At 41.7% G+C, this 19,356-nt stretch overlaps 2 protein-coding genes across 14 annotated transcripts in view; one reads left to right on the top strand and one right to left on the bottom strand.

Annotated features, from left to right (window-relative positions):
* FXR1 (FMR1 autosomal homolog 1) overlaps window positions 1-19,356 on the top strand; it is a 57,626-nt gene that overhangs the window by 28,642 nt on the left and 9,628 nt on the right. For 3 of the 12 annotated variants that reach the window (XR_005830602.1, XR_005830603.1, XR_005830600.1), the window contains exons 10-21: window positions 99-208; window positions 1,151-1,237; window positions 1,974-2,181; window positions 3,809-4,012; window positions 4,710-4,910; window positions 5,669-5,749; window positions 8,130-8,221; window positions 9,057-9,216; window positions 10,369-10,611; window positions 15,205-15,432; window positions 18,111-18,182; window positions 18,727-19,356. The exon at window positions 18,727-19,356 is cut by the window's right edge. Coding sequence is in view for 5 of the 12 variants with exons in the window: in XM_040612713.1 (XP_040468647.1) it covers window positions 99-208; window positions 1,151-1,237; window positions 1,974-2,181; window positions 3,809-4,012; window positions 4,710-4,910; window positions 5,669-5,749; window positions 8,130-8,221; window positions 9,057-9,227 (1,154 nt within the window). In the remaining 7 variants the exon portion in view is untranslated. Of the gene's footprint in view, window positions 1-98; window positions 209-1,150; window positions 1,238-1,973; window positions 2,182-3,808; window positions 4,013-4,709; window positions 4,911-5,668; window positions 5,750-5,972; window positions 6,258-8,129; window positions 8,222-9,056; window positions 9,489-10,368; window positions 10,612-15,204; window positions 15,433-16,705; window positions 16,818-18,110; window positions 18,183-18,726 lie in introns of those variants that run through there. The other 9 variants (XR_005830605.1, XR_005830604.1, XM_040612713.1 and 6 more) reach the window with 6 other exon arrangements.
* DNAJC19 (DnaJ heat shock protein family (Hsp40) member C19) lies at window positions 12,097-15,959 on the bottom strand. 2 transcript variants are annotated; one of them, XM_040612714.1, is made up of 6 exons: window positions 15,848-15,959; window positions 15,321-15,372; window positions 14,965-15,038; window positions 14,545-14,621; window positions 13,525-13,595; window positions 12,097-12,175 (listed from the first exon to the last, which is right to left on the bottom strand). In XM_040612714.1, exons 1-6 carry the CDS (start codon window positions 15,848-15,850, stop codon window positions 12,105-12,107), a joined length of 348 nt encoding a protein of 115 aa, XP_040468648.1. In that variant the 5' UTR covers window positions 15,851-15,959; the 3' UTR covers window positions 12,097-12,104. The 2 variants fall into 2 exon arrangements, with proteins under 2 accessions (XP_040468648.1, XP_040468649.1); XM_040612715.1 differs by lacking the exon at window positions 15,848-15,959 and having other exon boundaries at window positions 15,245-15,359.

The following is a 19,356-nucleotide window of genomic DNA, read 5'->3' as shown; positions in this document are numbered from 1 at the left end:
GTAGTTGTTACGATTGTTATGCATAATTTAAAATATCAAGAAACCCATTAAAATACTTTGCATGTGGGTGCGAAATTAACCATTCTTGCCCTCTGAAGGAAAAGTTATTGGAAAAAATGGAAAAGTGATTCAGGAGATTGTAGACAAGTCTGGAGTCGTCAGGGTGAGAATTGAAGGAGATAATGAAAATAAACTGCCCCGTGAAGACGTAAGTACTTTGTTCTTTCTTCTTATGATTAGGTTTTTGTTTTCAAAACCAGTCATGTGGAACCTTTTAACAAAGAACATGTTGGAAAGTATATGCAGAAAGTGAGAGTTTCTAGAGAATGGCTCAAATGAGTTAAAAGCATTACCTTACTGCATCAGAAGGGGATTGCTGTTTCATCTCTGCATCGTTACGCAGTTTATAAATGCAGCCTTCGTGGCCTCTGCACTTTTCTGTGGGTTTTTTTTTTTTAGCTAACCTGTAATGGTGCTGATGTCCGTGTTACAAAAACATGGCGTCTGGGATGTGGGTAGTTTTCTAGGATAGATGCCTGTGGATTATTTAATGAAGCCAGTTATGTAACTTTTCTGTGAATACAGAGAAAATTATTTTAAAGGTTTTTTCAGACTGACATCTTGCATTAAATTTTATATTAAACAATTAGAGAAAGTGTTTTTTTGCTGCTGAAGCAAAACCTTTCTTTTTTTTTTTTTTTTAATCTTCCACGTACTTTAGCAGCATAACTAAATTTGGGATTGATAGTGTTAATGGTGTCCACATATTCTAAATATACGAGAACGTAAGATCAGATCTTCAAATGGTGCTTCATCTTGTAAAGCTGGTTTAATTGACCACTGGACGCTTCCTGGTAAACTATGGATGCTTTTGTACACCGACTGTGATAAACACACGCGGCAGCTGTGTTGCGTGAGGGACATGAACACTGTGTGTCAGGTTACCCCACCTGCCAGAGCAGGCTGCTGGGGGAGCCGGGCAGCCTTCGGTACTTGACGTACAAGCCTCTACCCTTGCCCCAGTCTGAGCTATTTCTAGCGTGCCTTTGCAGCCCAAGACCCGGATATCATCTCCGCCTGTTCAGCTCACTTCTGTAATTTAAACAGATCTTTCTTCCTGAAAATAACATTTTATGTTTTGTTTCTGTAGGGAATGGTACCATTTGTATTTGTTGGTACTAAAGAAAGCATTGGAAATGTCCAAGTTCTTTTAGAATACCACATCGCGTATCTAAAGGTAAGTGTATTTCAGAAGAAAGAATCGGTAGAAGAAGCTTTGGTTGAAGGAGCAGAATTTTTAAGCAACAACTTTGGTGGGATTTGCAGTTGATAAACTGTTCCTCTGTATATCAGGATTTAAGGTTTGGTGCCTTGAAGCCATCCCTCGCCCATATGTATTATGCAGGCCTTTAAATACACTATCATTGTCACTTCGACTGCTGGTATTGAAAGGATTGGACTGTGAAGAACACTGGTTTAAGTGGCATTTGGGAAGTAACATGCAATTCTTTTGTCTGTGTTAGTGTGCTGTTATCCTGTTGGGGTAGGATGGAATTTCTAATAGTAACACACTAATATAATGTAGTATTAGAACAATGATCCATTTAGATTAGTTGGCTTTGTATGGAGCTGTGGTGTTGACTTAACAGGAATAATGAATGAATTTGAATCGTGTTACTTTGTCAGTTTGCTTTTTTAAAAATTTGACTGGAGACTGTGTGGTGAAGCTTTCTTAAGAAAAGTCGTCATAGGCTTACAATTTCTGCGTGGTGATTTGAGAGAAAGGGTTTAGATTTCTTCCAATACTTGGCGACCGCAGAAGTCATACTGGAATTCCGTTACTTGCGGTCACCTTCGAGGTGGTGTTAATTCACCTACAGGAGTGCTAGTTTCTAAGGTGACTGGATGGGCGACGGTATTTTGTGAGGGGAAAGAACATTTCTTTATCAGAAAATCTGTTTCCTTTTTTGTAGGAGGTAGAACAGCTAAGACTGGAAAGGCTCCAGATTGATGAGCAGTTGCGTCAGATTGGTATGGGTTTCAGGCCTTCGTCTGCTAGAGTTCCTGAAAAAGAGAAGGGTTATACCACTGACGAGAGCACCCTCTCCTCAGTGCAAGGTTCCAGATCCTACAGTGGAAGAGGGAGAGGTCGCAGAGGCCCCAATTACACATCTGGTTACGGTGAGTTTTCTTGAGCATCTGTTGAGTGAGTCCTCAGGATGGTTTTGAGTCTGTAACTGTCTCTAGATTCCCTTGTATTCAGTGTAGTTGAGTGAAGGTAGGGCTGAAAATTTAGAATTGTAATTTTATTTTTTACATGGCTCAAAATACCTAGTTAGAGCCACATTCTCATTGAAGTTCAGTTTTAAATTGAGCAAAAAAGTGAGTAAACTGAACTATGATTTGAAGCAGTCCTTCAACAGTAGTACCTATACCATATAAAGCTGGGAAGGAGAAAGTGCTACAGATACAGATACTCTACAGGAGACACAAGTTTTAAAAAAAAAAAATCTGAAATTAGCATTACGTGTTTTGATTGAGGAGGAGGAATAACGCTTGTCTGTGATGGTGGCCATCTTATGAATGTATTTTTCAAAAGTAAACCAGAATAATTTAAAATGGAGATGGCACAAAATCTTCTTTTTTTTTTTTTTATTAATTTGGTCGGGAACTAACTGGGTTTGTTTAAGATGTGGTGGGGGATTCTGATGCATTTTTAAATTAACAAGGAACTGCAGTTCAGTTCCCTAGAGGTGTGCACATCCCCTCTTCATTCAGCAGCAGCTCCCTACATGGAGACAGCCTGCATTTCAATATAGACGTATTTCAAGAAACGTAGGTGCTGCAGTAAATGAGGAACGAAAAATTATATATTCAGTTCAGTGACTTAATCTTAATCATGTACACGTAGCTTGCTTCTGTTACAAAATCAGGCACGTTCTTCTGGATTTGAGTCTGTCACTGACTGTAGTGTCCAGGGTAGTGCCGTGTTGGTCACGTTGATTTTGATGATAATGCTAATGTTTGTGGCTTTGCTTTTTGCTATTTCCCAGTGAATTGTTTGACTAAATTCTAATGAAGGTTGTACAGTTTCTTTTATACACACACATGCTTTACTTTGGAAATCATTCACACCCCACCCCAAAATGGCAGGAATTGTACATTAGAGCCATATGGGTCTAAATATCTTTACTCCAGAATGGTCAGCAGGGATTGTTCCTGGATGTCTAAAATAAATAGTAGGTGTTGAATTTTCCAGTAGTAAAAAGCTGTGAGTTCGGTTAACTCTGAGATAGTGGGATATTATGGACGCTGTTTAATACAAACAGTTAAATGGTGCAGGCAGCATTACAACAGCCAGGAGAGGTTGCTTAGCAACAGCCATCAGCTATAAGGTGGCAAAGTTGTCCTTGGGAATTTCAGAGAAGTTGCCTAGAAACTGCACCAAATGCCTGCAGTGTATACACAAAGAGAGGAAATACGGTTTAATCCTTGATTTATCTGTGTACATAAATTGCAGCTCTGGTAATCTTTGAGCTCTTACTTCACGTGTTATTACAAACAAACCTAGGTTGAAAACCCTAGAAAGTTAGGTCTATTCTATATGTGCGTGGGCATATTTAATGTAAAATTATACATACATCTGTGCTTTTTTAAATGTATATTAATAAATTGTGTGTGTGTATATGTATACAAATAGCATATATAACCAGCCATGCTGGTTGGAAGACTTCTGTGAGGATCTGAAATCAGAATATCACCCTAAATTTCATACTAATTTCCAATTTTCTTTTCCTTCTTGTACAAGGTACAAACTCTGAGCTCTCTAATCCCTCTGAAACAGAATCTGAGAGAAAAGATGAACTTAGTGACTGGTCCTTGGCAGGAGAAGATGACAGAGAAAGCAGACACCAGCGTGACAATAGGCGACGTCCTGGAGGACGAGGACGTAGTGTATCTGGAGGTCGTGGGCGTGGTGGACCTCGTGGTGGCAAGTCATCCATTAGCTCTGGTACTGTATTTCAAACTTACTTTGAATTTAGTCTTTGTTCTTGGCAACTTTCTGTATAACCAACTATTTAAAAATACTCATTTTTTACATTACTGAAGTCCCCACATACTATGGAGTTGTGTGATGGTTTCTTGTCATGCGCTATGTTGTTAGATTTTTATTCATCTTCTGCCCACAGTGATCTCCCTTTCCTTCCTCTACTGCACACATATAATGATGATACTATCAGAGTTTATCAACCCTTGGCATGTTACTTACGGCTGCTTTCTAAGCTAGGCTTATGTTTAGGTACAGAATGAGAGAAGAATTCACAGAATGGAAGTCATGTTACATTTTGTCAGAACTTGCAGGTGCTAATTCATAACGCTTCAGTAGCAATAAAAGTACCATGTTGCTATGAAGTGAAAGGTGTGTTTTACACATTTGGCAGTTTTGAGTAAAAGTTCTTGAAATGTCACCTTGGAAATCTTTGTGACGAAATAATACAAGCGCCTGTTGTGGTGCCTCGGAATACTTGCTGTTGCATTAGGGTCACAGAGGAACCAGTCTGAAACCATAAATACTGTAGTATTGTGTGTTGCACCTTTTTGTAAGGTTGCGTTGTGTTTTGAAACATTGAAAGACAGATACAAGTCAGCCTGAAGATTAAATTACATGTAACTACGGTATCTTAAATGGAAACTTTTTGTTTGTTTAGTGCTTAAAGACCCGGACAGCAACCCTTACAGCTTGCTTGATAACACAGAGTCAGACCAGACTGTGGATACCGATGCTAGTGAATCTCACCACAGTAGTAACCGCCGCAGGAGGTCACGCCGGCGAAGGACCGATGAAGATGCTGTTCTTATGGATGGAATGACAGAGTCTGATACAGCTTCTGTTAATGAGAATGGTTTAGGTATGTAAACAGTTGGATGATAGTCCCAGAATGAGCTAAGAAACAATGTGTTGTCCTTGTAAGTGTAGTGAAACACTTGTTCATTTCTGTTAGTGGCGAATCGTTCTGTTAAAAGTTGTTGTCTGATTAAAGAAAGACTGCCTCCATGGCTCAGCCATGAAGTCTTCTGTTTACTGAGCTCCACTAGTATTTTCATATGACTCTTTTGTAAAAAACTGTTTGACGGAGACACCAAAGACTTAACTTGTTTCCCGTTAGTACTGCTGTTTTGATAGAAATAGTACTGTTGGATCAGTGTTCTGTTTTGTCCTTGGTAACTTTGGTCTCAGTGTAGGAAAGCTACTTAAGTAGCTGCTAATTTGTCTCTACCCAGCTTCTGCTTAAGTACTTTCCCTCAGTAAATTTTGTTGATACTCACTGGGACGAGAATGTAATCTGTTGCTTACTAATGTAGAAGGAAAGCCCTTTTGTGGGTTATGTGGCTAAAATTTGACATATGGTTACTCATTTAATAAATGAACTCTGAGGTCATTAAGCATATTATGCCTAAATGTTTTAATGAGCCAAGAGCAAAAAGTAAAGTCTAGCTTTTGCATTATTGTGTATGCTTTCAGTATAAAGCTATGTTTTTCTTTCAGCCTGTCTTACTTAGCCTGTCTCTTTAACAGAAGCAATTTTAAATGCCCCATGCTGAAACTGCTGAAGAAGTTACTTATTTTATCATCAGAAATAGTTCATGGTAAACTTTGCAATTGCAGATGATAGTGACAAAAAACCCCAGCGACGCAATCGTAGCCGCAGGCGTCGCTTCAGGGGTCAGGCAGAAGATAGACAGCCAGGTAATTCGAGTGGAGCTGTGGGTAATCTCAGGTCAAAAGCATGAGAGAATGTTGTGTCTGCTGTTTTACATATAGCTGCATAATATAAAAAGGTTACTCAATAACTAATAAGACTACTAGATAAAGATGAGAGACATTTCTTCTCCTAGGAGAACTTATAAAAGTTCTTAATCTGCCTAATGAAACTAATTCATAATGTCTAACTTTTGCTTGGACATACAAGTTACGCTTCTGATCCGGTTCTCGTTGAAGTCAATAGCCAAGCTGCTGTTGAGTTCAGTGGTCCAGGATCAAGACAAACACGAGGGTTCATGATCCGCGCTGCCCTGCACCCGTGCACTTGCACTGAATGTGACACAACCTTTTCAGCACTGGCTGAGAAGCCCAGAGTTGGAATGGCAGGATGTGGGTGCCCCGGCAGCGCCCTGTGAGGGAGCTCACGCGGCACCTGCCACCCCCATGCCTGTGTCAGACTGCTGCTGTCAGTCCTCAGCTTTTGTGAATATTTGTAAGTCATCTACAAATTGAGGGTGGGAAGGAGGAGGAATTGAAATGAAATTGCATGTTTCCAATTTTTTGTTGTTGTGGCTTGTTGCATTTCTTTTGTGTGTACTAACACTTGAAATGTTAAAGGTGAACTATCTAATTTTCAATATAATGCCCTATTTAGAAAATGCTTGTATGTACATGGCATAAGGTAGTAACAGAAGGTCTTCTAGATTGACAGGTTCAAAATTTCACTCGTACTTGTCTCCCTTATTTGTGGTGCTCATACAACATTGGATTAAGAAGAAAAAAGTTGTGGCATTACGCTAAAATTTGGGGGAAGAAAAAAAACACTCACCCTCCTAAAAAAAGTAAAAATGCTTATCACCATTTAATTCAGAAACTAATTTCAGCCAGCAGCACCAAGAGATGTTAGGTAGGCTACTTCTCTTTCATTCTCAGAATACTTAAATTTACAACAAAACTGCCCAAACCCGATTTCTTATTTTTTGTCCTTTTGATGTCTTCTGTGCAAGCTGCCATTTTCAGTTTGCATAATAAATACGTTTAACTACAACAGTAAGAGCATTGGTAGTTACACTTTGTGAAAAATGCTCTAAGAATTTAATCTCTACATAAATACTTAACGTGTATAATGAACAAAACTACGCCAGAAGGAACTCCCCGCTTCCCCCCCATGCTAACAGCATACTTCAGTCATTTAGTTGTATTATTTTATTTACATTGCTGTATGTTTTGGGTTCCTACTACATCTATGAATATTACGAATTGGTGTCTTACACTGAGTGCGTAAAACATAACTTCATCTTTTTGTTAGGAGTTGGATACAGAGCCTCCTTTTTAAAGAATTAATTCTCCTTGTGCAGAAACTCACTTGACCGTTATGCAAGGACCCAGTTACTGTAACAGAAAATTCATACTTCGTGCTTCCTATTGCAGATGTAGCTTTCATGCACAGTCATTCCTAAATACAAGAAAATAGTTCACCTGAATGCATGATACACTAAATGCAAATGGACTGTACTGTTCAGTAGATAATGCTTGCAAACTCTAATGTGCTTTAGCTCATCAAAGATACAAGTGTCTATTTAAATTTGTAGTATTACGTATTCTAAAGATAGAATTGACTCTCAGTTGGTGTGGTTGCAAGAGAGTGGGATAAGACAGAACCAGGCTCCAAGGACAGATGCTGAGGTGGTCAGAAGAAGAGAGGTCAGAACCCCCCTGGCCCGCATCCAGTAAGTGTAGCTGTAGCAGTGAAACATGGCTGTCCCGCCATGGAGCCCGGGCTCGCTCACACGGAGCCACTTCAAGTGTCTCTGCAGACACCACAATTATCCACCCACCGCAAGGCAGAGTTAACTGTGCGGATTGCTTTTTGAATACCAGGAGGAGGGTGAGTTCTCTTGCCAGTTGCTTCATGAAGTAACAAAGACTTGAATGCTGCTTTATTGTAACACCATACTCTGAACCTCCCCCCCAATTCTTCTCATATTTTAACTTACCTTCATTTTATTAGTGTGAAATTCTTTACTAAAGATAAGTAAAACCCCAATGACTGCCTCTAGTTCAAAGAGCCTGCAGCCTGATCTCTTCAAACCTAGTACAGAAAGCCCTTATTTTCCAATACAATTTACAATTGGACCCAAATTGCTATTAATTGTAAGATTCCACTTTCAGATCATGATGTTGGTAAAAATTCTGTTTAACAGAACAAATTGATCCTTGCTATGTAGTTGATACCTGCAAGTGTGAAGGCCTTTTGTGAGATGTCTCCCAGTTATGCTGTAACTTGCACAAAAAAGACGTAGGAAGCTTAATGCTAAACTAGACTTCTGATGTGAGCATCACTGTAATTTTTTTCCTTGAACAGTAACAGTAGCTGATTATATATCACGAGCTGAATCTCAGAGTAGACAGAGAAACCCTCCAAAGGAGACACTAGCCAAAACCAAGAAAGAAACGGTAAGAAGACTTTATGTATCTTTTCCCCTCTTCCCTTGCAGCAAAACAGTAAAGGAATGCTTCACTTAATCACCCTTGTTTGACTAGAAATGCATTTGAGTTCAAAGAATAAATGGCTGAAAGCAAAAATGGTGCAGAGTGAACAGAACTGACTCGTAGGCTGTCACTGCAGACTGCAGTGACCAGTGTAATGCTCCAATTAAGTCTTCACACAGTTTAAAATACTGCACTCGGTAATGGAGCATTACATAATGTGAAAATTATCCATGGATGAGTCTTGAGAACTGATGTGTTAAATAAAGTTTACTAGGGTAGCACATTTAGTGACTGGTACAAACTATTTTAGAAAGAATTTATGTAGATTTGAGATCTGTTCTCCTTAAACGATGAGAGTGGCATTACATGTCATAGAAAATATTCAGAACTGCATAAAGCGTAATTACTTCTAAAGTAACACTGAACTTACTGCCACAAGTTATGTATGAGTTTAGCAAAATAACAAAGATCCATTTAATCTTACTGTAGACTTTGAAAGGGTGTAAAATGCAACTCTTCTTCATTGGCTTAGACAAATTGAAATTGTGAAATAGAACATTGCGGGTACGCTGGGTGTCTCAGGGTTACCTTGGCATGACTTCCTCAGAAGCGTCTGACACAGCAGTATCCTGTAAATGACAGGGTAAGTAATAGGATGCTATAAATCACAGGGTACTGGCACAGACAGGCAAGAGGTATCCCCTACTGCAAAGTCGCTGTGTTTAGCCAGGGGGATGTTTAGATGACACTGTATATTTCTACAGAATTTTTAATACTATCCTGTTTCTGTTTTTGCAAGGCAAAAGATGCGATTGATGAAAACAGCCCTTCTGAAAAGGCGGTCAATGGTCCTGTGACAACTTCTGGGGATGAGCCTTCTAAACTACAGCACAGTCCTGATGAAAAGAAAGTTACCGTTCAAGAGGATGGAAATAATCAGGAAGAAGCAGTCCTGAATGGTGTTTCATAAACTGAAGTTCCTAGTTTACAGTTCTTTTACATTACATTTAAAATAGTGCTTGTATAAGCTTGCCAAAGATAGAATATGGATCGCCAGTCTTGACACCGCACTTTCAGTTCCTCCATTTTGGAATACAGAAAGGGGAGGGATCCTGAAGAAATCATATGTTAAACATACTTTGACACCTACTGTGTTATAAATATATCATCAGATGTGCCTTGAGATAGTATATGTAACATTTAAATAAACAAAATTGCTGGCTATAGGAAATGTTATTTTGTTTTCAAAATATGGCAAAGATGTGAGGGGGATCCCTAACATAATACTCTTTATGAAAGCATTAGCTGCTTTTGTTACATTTTTAATAATATGCAACCACTTCTTCACCTGAGGAATACTAGAAAGAAATGCAGTCTAAAATATTTTGCACTGAAATGTAATTTCTCCATTAGTTTAGTCTGGAAACTGGTCTGTTTTAATACATGTTTTTTAAATGCTGTATGTAGAGGAAAAAATCTGCAGACCACTGGAATACATTTGTAAAATTCTCATAATCTGCAGGGATTCTGGGTGACATTGGCAGTGACTGTTCTACATTGAGGCTTTGTTTGGTTTATTTATTAAACTGTACAGTATTTAAAAATCAAACATAGCTTTAGTTAACACTAAGCTGAATTAGTCATGTCCATTAAGACATAACCTGAACTACTGAAAAGATCAATTTCCAGAAAGTTTATTCTGTATAAACTACATATGTTAGTCCTTAGTAGAGTATTTTTATTTTTGTTTTGGTTGTTTGATGTGCAATATGTTTTTTTTGTATGCTGGTAGTAAAAGAAAATAAACTTTGATCTTCCATCTGTTGACTGTTTCTATCAGAAAGTTAAATTACTATTGACTTGAAGGTGTTCAAGCTGCAAACACTAACAATTAAAACTTACACAGGAGGCAGCTTGAACCTTTAACTCTTTCAGAAGAGTTTTCTAGCATGCTAATCTTCTATTTTTTATGGTCACAACATAAATCATCAGTTAACAAGTCTAAATTCAGACTGCTTATCTTGGAGAATCACGTACCCTGACTGACATATATAGGAAGTAATGCAATGCAGTTTGAGGGAGAAGTGTGACACACTAACCCACCTTTTCAGGCACATGAGCAAGAGCAATGGAGCAGAAATCCCAGGTGTGGAAAAACATCGAGGTAGCACGGAGCTGTTGCAGGAAGTCTGAACAACCGGTAGTGCTGAAGTTGTGCCGACTTGAAAGAAAAAAACTCGTCTTACCTGATTTTGTCAGAAGGTATTAAGACCGGAGCAAGTGTTCTGACCCACCCCTGCCTCCAGCTGCTAGGCCACCTACAGCTATGGAAGAACTGTACCAGCTCTGTTCCGGTGAGTATTTTGTTGGTGGAGATGGGCTGGTTTTAATTTGACTTAAGGGTGATACTCAACAACAGCGTTCCCTCCCAGAGCACAAACACAGTTAAGTTGTTGTAACTCCCAAGTGTGCACAAGCAGGTCAACCGATAAGGCAGCCACAAGAGTGGAAAAAGTTGAAAAAACAGGGTAGTTAAAAAAAAGCAGCTATGTTTAAAAATTCAGTGTTATTTTGACAGGGGAAAACTGAAGTACAGTAGCATTCAGCATATGGCTCAACGTGCAGGCTCTGGAACTGCTGTACAGCAATGTTCCAGCTGGATTTTTTTACCCCACTTTAAATTTCGTAGTAAAACAAAGGTACCTCTCTTTGGAGGTTCTAAGCATTTTCCACTTCATACTCATGTTGCTGACCTGATCCTCTCTTCTGAAGGCAAAACTCTTCCTTGCTGTTCTGGTAATCCATACTGCGTGGCCTAGAACTAGTCTGCAGCAGCCAGGGTTCACACAGAGCTGTACGACAGCTTACAGCACTGCTCCGAAGCAGAGGCTGGTTAGTTCAGAAAGCTCTGAAATCCATTGTATTTATGAACAGGTGGGCATTAACTCCTACACACGCTGCCTTGCATTCAGCAGTCTTGCCATAGTGACAGAAAGACTGGCAAGGTCCTCTGAGCAGGACAGAACTCTGCCTGACACAGGCACTGGCACAGGCGGCTGTGCTGGGGTGCGTTAGGCTTCATGCAGCACAGTAAGTCCAGCTCTGGTGTCTTCAATGGTCTACATAAAGAGTTCCTCTTTCCCAACTGCTGTAAACAAACTTTATTACGTGAATTCTAACTGTAGTGTAAGATAATGGATAAAACTGCAGTACTTACACATTTGGAATTTATTAAGTGCTATAAAATCCATTAGGAACTGAAAGTTGTTAAAAAATTCAGGACATTCCAGACCCGTCAGTAACACTTGGAGTTCAACCAACCTTGTTTTTCACAAGGCAAAGACAACTGAGTATGTTGCTTCCTGTACTTTTTATTTTTTCTGAGACAACCACACATGGGTCCCAATACTTCCCATTCGATAAATCCTCTGGATTTTTTCCACCCCCTCCCCAAACTGGTTCATCATGCTATCTTTGGCATATGAAAGAACAGCAGCATGAACTTCAAACATAGCTAGTTTAACAAAAATCAGGTAACAGCATCTAAGCATAACCTGTACCTGATAACATGCACTGGCCAAACCAAGTTACTATTTTTTTTTATTTTACACAAATGGCAGATTTTTGCCGCTTAATACCAGCTGGGGAAAAAAAAAAAAAAACTTTTAAGCCTTGCTGCCTCACACATTTCCCAAACAGTGATGAAGAAGTGAGTGGGGAGGGAATTTTACTTCCCTGGATTCTTATTTCCAGCTTCATTTATATTAAGTCATTATGAGAACTTTTCTTAAGCCATTTATCAAAAATAAGCATTTGCATGGACAAACCCTCTGATTTTCTCTCACATTCATTTTTTAGCTTGGTCTTCCAGTAAATCTTTAGCTTCATTGATTTTGGCTGCTACATATGGAGAGCCACCTAGAAGAAAGATAACCTTCATGTCACATCAGATGAAAAAAATACTTTCTATGTTGTTACTAATGCCAGAGTACACAGGGGAAAAAAAGTGAGCATGATCTGGAAGTTGCTCAAGTTAAAAGAACAAGCTGTTATGACTGAAGCCATTTTAAGTTTACACATAGAGCCACCGCAGTAGCTAAGCGTGCAGACAGCTCATTCCTGCTAGATGGCTTTAGGTTTGTTGGAATGAGGTTTTTTCTCCGGTTTTACCAGTCATAAATGAATCTGTTGCTAATGACAACATAAGATCTGTTGTGAATACAGAAGCATTGAACTAACAAGCGTGCAGATAAACCTTGCTCCCCTAATTCAAGACCAGCACGGAACTGCTGCTGTACCAATGGACTGGCTCAGTCTTTAAACGTGACACAGAAATGACTTACAAAGATTCTGAAACAGTCCACTGTGAAAATGCACTGAAATTGTAACTGACCACGAGGTGCAAGTATTTGTGGCGTGTCTGTGGCACATATACCATGTACTAGTACTAGATTTACTTTTGACTTACTTGAAGTTTAATTTAACTTACTTAGGTCACACAAAATGTGAAATGTTCCTAAGTAGTCTTTGGATAGCATTTTAAGGTTCTGCATATATTTAATAAAGTTAATTTTGAAGTTCACTTCCACTAGGTACTGTCTATGAAAGGCAGATCCCAAGGACGATTTTGGTGCATAAAAGCAATAAAGTTCAAGAGTCACTTTAAAGGAAGCCATTTTACCTATTAAGTGAGGATGAAAAAGTTAAACGCCAAGAACTAATACATGATTCTGACTTACTGAAGTGAACAATTTAGAACAGGTATAGATGCCTCAAGTTACTAACTTTAAGCATAACTAGATTCCGAGCCTTCAGAGTAGCACAAACAAGTATTTCATCTTGTAGGGCCTTCAGCAGACGCAGAAGGCTCTACGCTTGCCATTTACAGTGAATTCCCAATGCACTTGAGTTCAAATGAACTCAAAACGCACATGGTATACAATGTGCACAAACATACTCTGGGCTTTCATTTAACAGTAAGGTGGTTTTAAGTCTCATTTTAACAAATCTTATTTCGATCTGATGCACACAGATCAAGCAACAAGCTGACCTGCTGAATCTGTCTGCCTGCTTTAGCGCTTTCAAACACAAAAACATGCTCCGAAACCATAAGGATTAAGGCACCCTAAAATTTGTTCTCACTCAAGTTTTCTGGGGGTTTTTTTAGTAGCTAGGGTAGCTATCTACCAGTCACTTCTTCCCTACACAGTTCTATTAATCTGTATTTTAAATGTATTAATTAATCAATATCACTTAAATCTACTTACCTTTATCTGGATGATTCAGAAGCATGATCCGTCTATGAGCTTCTCTAATTTTACTTCTGTTCGCTGTAGGGCTTTGAAAGAGACAGAAAAAACTGACTTAAGGGGACCTCATAAACCCCCCCAGATCTTTAGTAGATGTCTTAGAACAAGCAAGCCGTCTGTCTTATCCATAAACTTTGGCTTACATATATGTTTTTCTTTTCCTGTTATTGATCTGTAGCATGAAAAGTCCTGGAGAGTTTCTAAAGTTTTTCCAAAACAGTGCATGCTGAAGACAACACGCTACAGCAGTCTACTATGGTGGGGGTCATTCACACAGTTGAAAAGAAACAGAGCTATGTTGTAACATTTCTATTGGGACAACTTGCGAAAGGCTGGAGAAAAAAATAAAATTTGGTTCTGATTTATTAATTTTAAAAAAAGCAAACAACAAACTGTATACAAACTTCAGTTGGAAGTTGCCTTCAAACAGAAATGGTTCATACTCTTTATCTTATTAGATGAATGTGTTCATTTGGTCTTAAGACTCTCTAAGTTTTGGCAAGGATAGCTGCCATAATCATACCTAAGATATTCTAGTAAGTGATGAATTTACTCCACTTGCAAGAAGTGGGTTTGCAAGCACCTTCACACGACATGTATCTGAAATTCACCATCAGCAATGGGAACCACAAGCAAACAGCACAACGGTGTTACCCATACCAGGTAAACCCCAAGGCTTCCTGAAAGTGGTATACTTACCTGGACCCGCACGCGGCTTCTGAACGTGCTAGGGATTTGCAGACTCAGGGAAGTCTAGCTAGAGTTGGCTGTAAGCAAGCTAGCATGCAACAAAGAATCCCAAATAAATACAGAAAATCCTGAAAGGCTGCTTCGTATTTCCTGATTTGGCAGTGACACTCCCAGGGGAAGCTGGGCATAGGACAGCACCGCACATTACGTGCTTTTCAAACCAGGCCAGCAACTAGGTAACACTACAGCCTCCTTTTTACCTTTCCTTTCTAGTAAGTTTCCTTTTACCTCACTCCTAGTATTAATGCTGCTTCTCGTTTAGTCATTTTGGGTTCAAATCCACCTCTGTAATATCCACTGAAGGCCTGAAAGAGAAAACGTGTTAGTTTAAAAAACACCAGTTTCTAAGTTTATTACTTAAAACAACTCATTATTGCTTTAGTAGCTGCTGAGGTTTAGTCTGTAAGAATACTGTGAGGCTTCTTTTCTGCTTGTAATAAGAAAATCAGTTGGAATGTCATTTAAATGAGTACTTGAACTTGCTAAAACAAGTTCTCTATTAGTCAACCACCAGCAGAATTGCAGAGATGCATTGTTATTACTAACAAAATTATGTTTAGTACTAGAAGAAAACACAGAGAAGTCTGGACTTACTTTGCTAAGTAAACTTTTCAGTAAAAAGATGCTACTGATACAACAAAAACTTACAGGTTTTGGTAGATTCTGAAGTGCTTGTTTTACTTGTGGCTCCATTTGTTTCATAGCTTTTAGCGCATAGCGACCTTAAAGAAATCAGTGTTGAACAAGACTAAGTATGAAGTTTCCTGAAGATTTAGGAACTCAGTGAAACTGGTAACTTGTGGATTAGAACACAAAACAAAACTTTTGGGGGACAGACAAAAAGTAAGCACTTTGATCTTTTGATTACAGCTGTGTTTCTCAATACAGGGTCTCCCAAGAGAGTGTCCTGCATCAGCTATTAAACTACCTTAATGTTCGTCAGTACTGAAGCAGGCAACGGTAACTACAACGGGGTGTTCAGTGTCCTCCCATCATCCACAAACCTGCAAATCCAGCTGCCGCTATGGTCAGGCCAACCGCCACCATGGTACTGGCCTAAGCAGGGAAGACACAAAGCGTTTGTTTACCAAAGGAAAAGAAAACAAAGCCTACCCGGTAAGCTCCACAGCAAGTCGCACCAGTACATGCGTGGGGAACAACACGACTAGGGGAAGCGGCCCTAGCAGATTCACTTCGGCTACGCTGCCGAACCGGCCGCAGAGGCACAAGGACGCGGCCCAGCTGCTGCCGGCAGCGGGGCGGGGGTCGGCCGTGCCCCGCGGCTGGGGGGCCGAGGGAACGCAGCCCAGCAGCACCGTCCTGTTCGGCGGCCCCGCTTTAATGCCAGTGACCCCGGGGCCGCAACCATGGGCCCCGCCGCGGCCTGGGCGGGGCAGCGCCCTCCCCGCGCGGCCCCGGGCCCCTCGGCACCGCGGCCGTGCCGGGCCAAGGACGCAGCGGGCTCCTCGGCGCCGGGAAGGGCTTGGGAGCCGCCGGCACAGGCGGCCCCCGGGTCCCCGCCCGCACTCACCATGGCCGCCCCGGCCCCGCACACTGCCGACCGCCGAGCCGCGCTGGCAGAGGGCCCCGGCTCGCCGTACGGCACCCGGACCGGCCGCAAAGCCACCGCCGGCTGTCGTAAAGCGGCGCGGGAAGGGGAGGGAGCTGCGGACACCGCCCCGGGGCAGGGGCGGGCGGGGCAGAGCCCGGCGGGGAGGGGGGGAGGCGGCGCGGAGCGGGCCAGAGGTGGTGCCGGCGGGGGTGGCAGCCGGGCGGGGGCGGCTCAGGGGGCGCGGGGCGGCGGGCAGCCAGGCCCTTTCCCTGAGGAAGGAAAGCGGCTCCCCGGCCCGGGGGCGGCGGGGACCTCCCTGGCCACCCCGTTCTCCTGCGAGCTGCGGCCGCCGCCTGCCCGCCCCCGGCGCTGCCCCCGGCCCCCGCGGCGCTGCGGCCGGCCCACATGCGGCCCCCCGCGGGCATCGGGCGCTGGTCCCAGCTGGCTACGCGCAGTTAACGCGCTGCTGAAGGTTACTACGAGTTGAGGGAGAATTACAGGCTGGCACGTGTACCGGCGGGTATTAACAACGCGGTGTCTTGGGTTAGCGCAGCGTGGCGTGCAGCACCGCCCGGGTGCCCGTCTGCGGGTCTAGTCCGAAGCCAGGGGGTTGGAATCCGAGTGCGGCGGGTGAGCGGGCTGGGCCCGGGGTGCTGCGCGCTGGGCACCCCTCAGAGCACCCCGTGCCGCTGCCTGGCTGTAGCTTGCAGGAGTAAAAGCCCCTCTGTGCTTGTAGAACGTGTCAGTGCCCTCATGGGCTCCCAGAGGACCTAGTGATTGAAGGCAATAGATTTTTTTAATCATACACAGCAAGATTTCACTGTACTTTGATGCCAGGTGTGAAGCGTGTAAGTGTGGCAGGTAGCATATCCGTGTTCATGACAAGCACAAGAGGATCCGTCTGACTTGCAGTGGGCATTAACTGATTCCTAGCTCAGTTAAAAAACAGGTAAAATTGTTGGAAAGTGGTGGAGGGGCAAAGTTTGTAATTGCTAGTAAATCAGTCACAAAATTCCCTCAAGCTGAACGAAGGAATACAGAATCTAGATGTGAGTATGTTCTTTCTCGATATTTCCTAAAGTCAAGTTTGGTACTTACAATCTTTTACCTGTGTTGTCCTGAGTTATGCTTCTTATCTGAGGAAAAAACAGATGATACTTGACATATTTTACCAGGGCTACTATATTATTTCTGAGCTTATGTTGATTGTTATTACTCTTGAGTCTTCATTTTTGAAATTTGCATTTTACCTGGATTGGTGCTGAAACTTGCATGCCTGTGCTGTGAAACTCTATTAAGTATTAGGAAAACAAGCTTGTGGTAGTTGTAGCAAAGAGATTGGAAAGACTAAAGCCTTTATTTGCACTGACAATGATTTGTAGTGAGCAACAGTTCTTCAAAATGAAGGTCCTGATTCTTAGGTCTCCCCCACATGGAGGTCATTACAGGATCAAGGCCTGAATCAGCTGTCAGGTGGGCTCTGGTCCCTTTATGTAATGTAGGTTCAGATTTGCAGCAGAATCTGTTCCTCTCCTACCTGAAGATTTCAATTGAAATGTCAACGCTGTCAGCCTACAAGGCTAATATAGGCAGAGCAGACAGCAGAAGGTGGGGGAAGAGCAAGGAGAAGAAAGCTACAAGCCTAGGACTAAGTCCTAATGGCATTCTTCGGCCACGAGTTTATAAGGAGCTTTCTCTAGATACTGGGTGTCTTTCTGAGGAGAGAGCAGAGGGGTTTGCACTTTTGTTGGTGATATTAAGGTTGGAAGTTGAAACTAATGCACAGGTTGATGATGGAAGCTGTAACAGGCAGTGTCAGATTTGCATTTTGCTCTTGGTTTGCATGTTACACTGCCTTTAAAAGAACCACTGGATTAGGTGGAACTATGAAGAGGAAGGGGGAGATTGCTCCTTTTCTTTAAAAGCAGCTGTCGGACTTTGGGAGAGAAAACTCAAGACTGTAGGCAGAGGAAGAAAGAAATGGAAAAAAAAAAAACAAAAAACCACAGCAGAAAACTGGGAGGCTTTTGCTCGAATGGGAATATAGTTGAAAAGATTAGAGGGCATATGGTCAGACCTCTTGGTGATAAGAAGGAAAACTTCCTAGGGACTATGCAGAGATTGTTTCAACCCAAACAGTCATCAAATAAACTGAAACCAAGCATGGAAAACACTACCCTCTAATATGTAGTGGACAAGAAATAATTTGTGTATAACCCTTTTTACTGTTCTGTTTTGGTAGGATTATTTAATGAAAAGAGCTGCTGAGAGACTGGCATATGTGGAATGGAGGATATGATGTGTCTGCAGTGTTGTAAGTTTCTTGGGTGCGGGTTTCTTGCCTTTTTTCTTGAAACATGCAAGTTTATCTGGCTTTCACTTAGGAAGAAATCTACTCTCTGGTGGACTGCTAGCCAGTGAATGGTACTGCACAAAGCACATCCTGCTCTCCCCACTTCAGCAGTGACATTGTACCAGCAAATGGAGAGAGAGCAGGATGAGATCAGCACATCAACTGTTGCTTTTTTTTCTGGGAGAAGCTGCAAGAGTACTTGTTTGGGAAGAAGGGGAAGGGATTAGGGACACGTCTGAATCTCTTCTTACAGTAGGGATACTGGGGAGGTGGGGCCTTACCAGACCATTCTTTGCAAGCAGAATTGAGTATTTAAGACAAGCCAATGGTAAGTGTGGTCACCGACAGCAGCAGAAATAGCGCAAAATCAGAAAACTTCCTCGTCTGGTCTCTCACATCTTCAGCCAACACGCCATTTCTCAGGGTACTGACATTGGGACAGTTGTCTTCTGCTCTGTTGTTCAGGAGTGTTTCTTATTTGTATAAAACCTCGATTATTTACCAGGAATGCAGTACAGACCCATGTTCCAGGTGAAAGCTTTAGCCACTGGCTTGTGGGAGGGACAGAGACTGTTTCTTGGTTGCAGTAAATATTTCTGAAGTCTCATCTGAAATGTCAGAGGATGCATTTCCTTCATCACTGCCTAATTCCATAAGCCTCACTCTGGGACGTCTCACTGTATCCTTTGCACTGGCTGATTCATATTCATCTCTGTCTGTCATATGTAAAACAGGATCTGAATTTGTCCCTCCACAATGGAAAAGGTATGACTGCTCAGCATAGCATAATGTAATACTTCGACAGAATATATAGTGCAAGTCTTGGGTGGGGTTGTTTTTTCTTTCTTTGAATTTGTGCTTAAGGTACTGCACATGAGGAACAGTTAAAGTGAAGAAACAGGTTTTCATTTTGGTCTTGAACTCAAAGGAGGTAAGGAAATCTCTATCCTTTTGAGAAGAGAGTCTCAGCTTTATTGCTAAGTTTTGGCTCAAGTATCCCTTTTGTATATAACTTCATTGTACCCAAGAAGCTGGGCACAGTGAGGAGCATGCAAGAACCTACATAACCTGATATTAATAGGAAATCTGTTGAATAACACTGAAATTGTGCATAACAAGTGGTCCAGCAAACTGC

Source organism: Falco naumanni, chromosome 13 (assembly GCF_017639655.2).
Source record: "Falco naumanni isolate bFalNau1 chromosome 13, bFalNau1.pat, whole genome shotgun sequence".
NCBI classification, from domain to species: domain Eukaryota; kingdom Metazoa; phylum Chordata; class Aves; order Falconiformes; family Falconidae; genus Falco; species Falco naumanni.
This window is presented reverse-complemented; position numbering and strand designations above follow the sequence as displayed.

Excerpts from the sequence above, each read along its gene's own strand:
- DNAJC19 (XM_040612714.1), bottom strand. Across the intron at positions 15,039-15,320 it reads AGCGGCAGCTGGATTTGCAG|GTCGCTATGCGCTAAAAGCT; the intron begins GTTTGTGGATGA and ends GATTTCTTTAAG. Across the intron at positions 14,622-14,964 it reads TTCAGAATCTACCAAAACCT|GCCTTCAGTGGATATTACAG; the intron begins GTAAGTTTTTGT and ends TTTCTCTTTCAG.